We start from the raw sequence: 1985 nt of genomic DNA, 5'->3' as shown, positions 1-1985 counted from the left end.
ATATATGTATTATGTATGTATGCATGTATGTATGTATGTATGTATGTATGTATGTATGTATGAATTTCAAGTATGTGCACTTTTAAAATATTTGTTCTGCAGCTGTAAAACATTCTCAAAGATCAAGGAAAAGGGACCTACTCACACTTGTGTTCCTTTCAGAATGTATTTAACCCTAATTTCACTGTATTTAGCAACACTTGTATTCAATAGATCATCCATAGTTTATTCAAATAGATGTGAATGCACGTGCAAAATTCGGTTAACATTCTGTAAACAGAATCGAAATGATGGCTACGGAAAATTTTACTTGTAGATGAAGGACTGTGATTAGGTGTTAGAGCTTGAAATAGGACGTGAATATGATTTGGATAAGGTGAAGGGATAGAGGAGATTAGTTTCGTAGAAGTGGTCGACAGCCGCAAGTTTTGAGGAGTAGAGAACTCATTATTGCTGGTAAAAAAAAATGAAGAGAGTATGCACGTCTGTAAGACTGAGATTTAAGCCTTTTCCTAAGACATTTTGCATTGATCACGTTAAATGGATTTCTTTTGACTGAATGAGTGTAGTGTCATTCTTGGACCAGATCTGAAAGCAGTGTTTCAATGTTAGTTACACAAGCTTTGTATACGGCAAGGAAATTTTAGTCAAGTGAATTTTTTGTGGCTCTGAAGAGGAGAGTCATTCACTGTGATGCAGTAGTCGCGATGTTGACAGTTTGCATTCATTAGAAAATATTCTCACTAATGGCAGCTATAGCATCTGTAGAAATGTTGTGTATTCTACATATGTGCTATTTGCATTTAGGATGTGATAGAATACAGCATATTTTTCTTGATGCGGGTATTATATGTATATCTGTTATGCTGACATTGACGGAACTTAATGAGCAAACTGGACAATGACTTAACATTGGAGGGTCTTCAAGGATGTTTGGTTTCTGAAATTTAGGAAAGAATGAAGAACAGTTACAGCTGTATTAGATGTGACTGTTCTTAAGCAGTGACAATACGTAATCTGTACATGTACAGTAAAAAGAAAGTGGGGCAGACAACATACCTTCATGCGTCAAAGATGAATTTGTCATATCTTCCAAATAGAGTCTGTATCCAACAAATTTAAGGATTAAATTATTTTTTCACCAGTGTTACCTAATCCGTATGCGTACCTCTGTAATGTTTCTTCCGCTGTGGAATTCATTACATTTACTATATGTGACTTTATGCCCCACGAAGGAGTGTAGAGATATATTTTCATTTCAGACCGGCCAGTTGAGCAATATGGAGCTACTTATGGAGCTACTTTGTCAGGGAGCGGACGGAGTGTGCCATTCGTTTATTCAATCCCTGTATATGTGCATGTTTGTGTGTGCGTGTGTATGTGTGTGAGAATGAAATGTAAGCAAATTAATGCATCTAGCATAGGGAGTCGATCGAAACAATAAAGGCTCCAGCGTATGCAGGAAAATGTTGTATTAGCCATATATGTATTAATTTATTGATATAATAATTACCTCTTTTTACTTCTGTCTTTTCAGAAACACAAAAAATGCACACCGACAGCAAAGGCTCACGAAAAATACCGCATCGTATTTCAAGACTGCCGCAGCGTGAAGGAACACCGCCTGAAGTTCTGTTCAAACTGTAAAGTAAACCGTTGTTGTTATCCACAAATAACACGTCATCGGACGATTGAATTTGAATGCTCCAAACGCGAACGCGTGTTCCTATCGTTCATGTGGATTAAAAAATGCCAATGTGGACATAAATGTTACGCAAATAAAATTATTGATTCATAACCAAACATTCAAAGAGATCGATAGAGAAGAATATTTTATAGATGGTGGCGGAGAAAATATATATAACAAAACCTCTGTTGGAGGAACATACACAGGCAGATAATATTTCATGCATTCATACATGCAATCGCATATATAATGATGATGCACCAAAATATATATATATATATATATATATATATATATA

At 35.6% G+C, this 1985-nt stretch overlaps 1 protein-coding gene across 1 annotated transcript in view; it reads left to right on the top strand.

The window, feature by feature from the left end:
• LOC106874782 (CCN family member 1) overlaps positions 1–1978 on the top strand; it is a 463637-nt gene extending 461659 nt beyond the window's left edge. Inside the window, exon 7 of the mRNA XM_052966586.1 lies at positions 1538–1978. Within this exon, the coding sequence (XP_052822546.1) occupies positions 1538–1798 (261 nt within the window). The 3' untranslated portion in view covers positions 1799–1978. The remainder of the gene's footprint in view (positions 1–1537) is intronic.
• Positions 1979–1985: the final 7 nt, after the last annotated feature.

Source organism: Octopus bimaculoides, chromosome 3 (assembly GCF_001194135.2).
Source record: "Octopus bimaculoides isolate UCB-OBI-ISO-001 chromosome 3, ASM119413v2, whole genome shotgun sequence".
Taxonomy (NCBI): Eukaryota; Metazoa; Mollusca; class Cephalopoda; order Octopoda; family Octopodidae; genus Octopus; species Octopus bimaculoides.
Note: the sequence above shows the minus strand (reverse complement) of the source record. Positions and strands in the feature narration are given on the sequence as shown.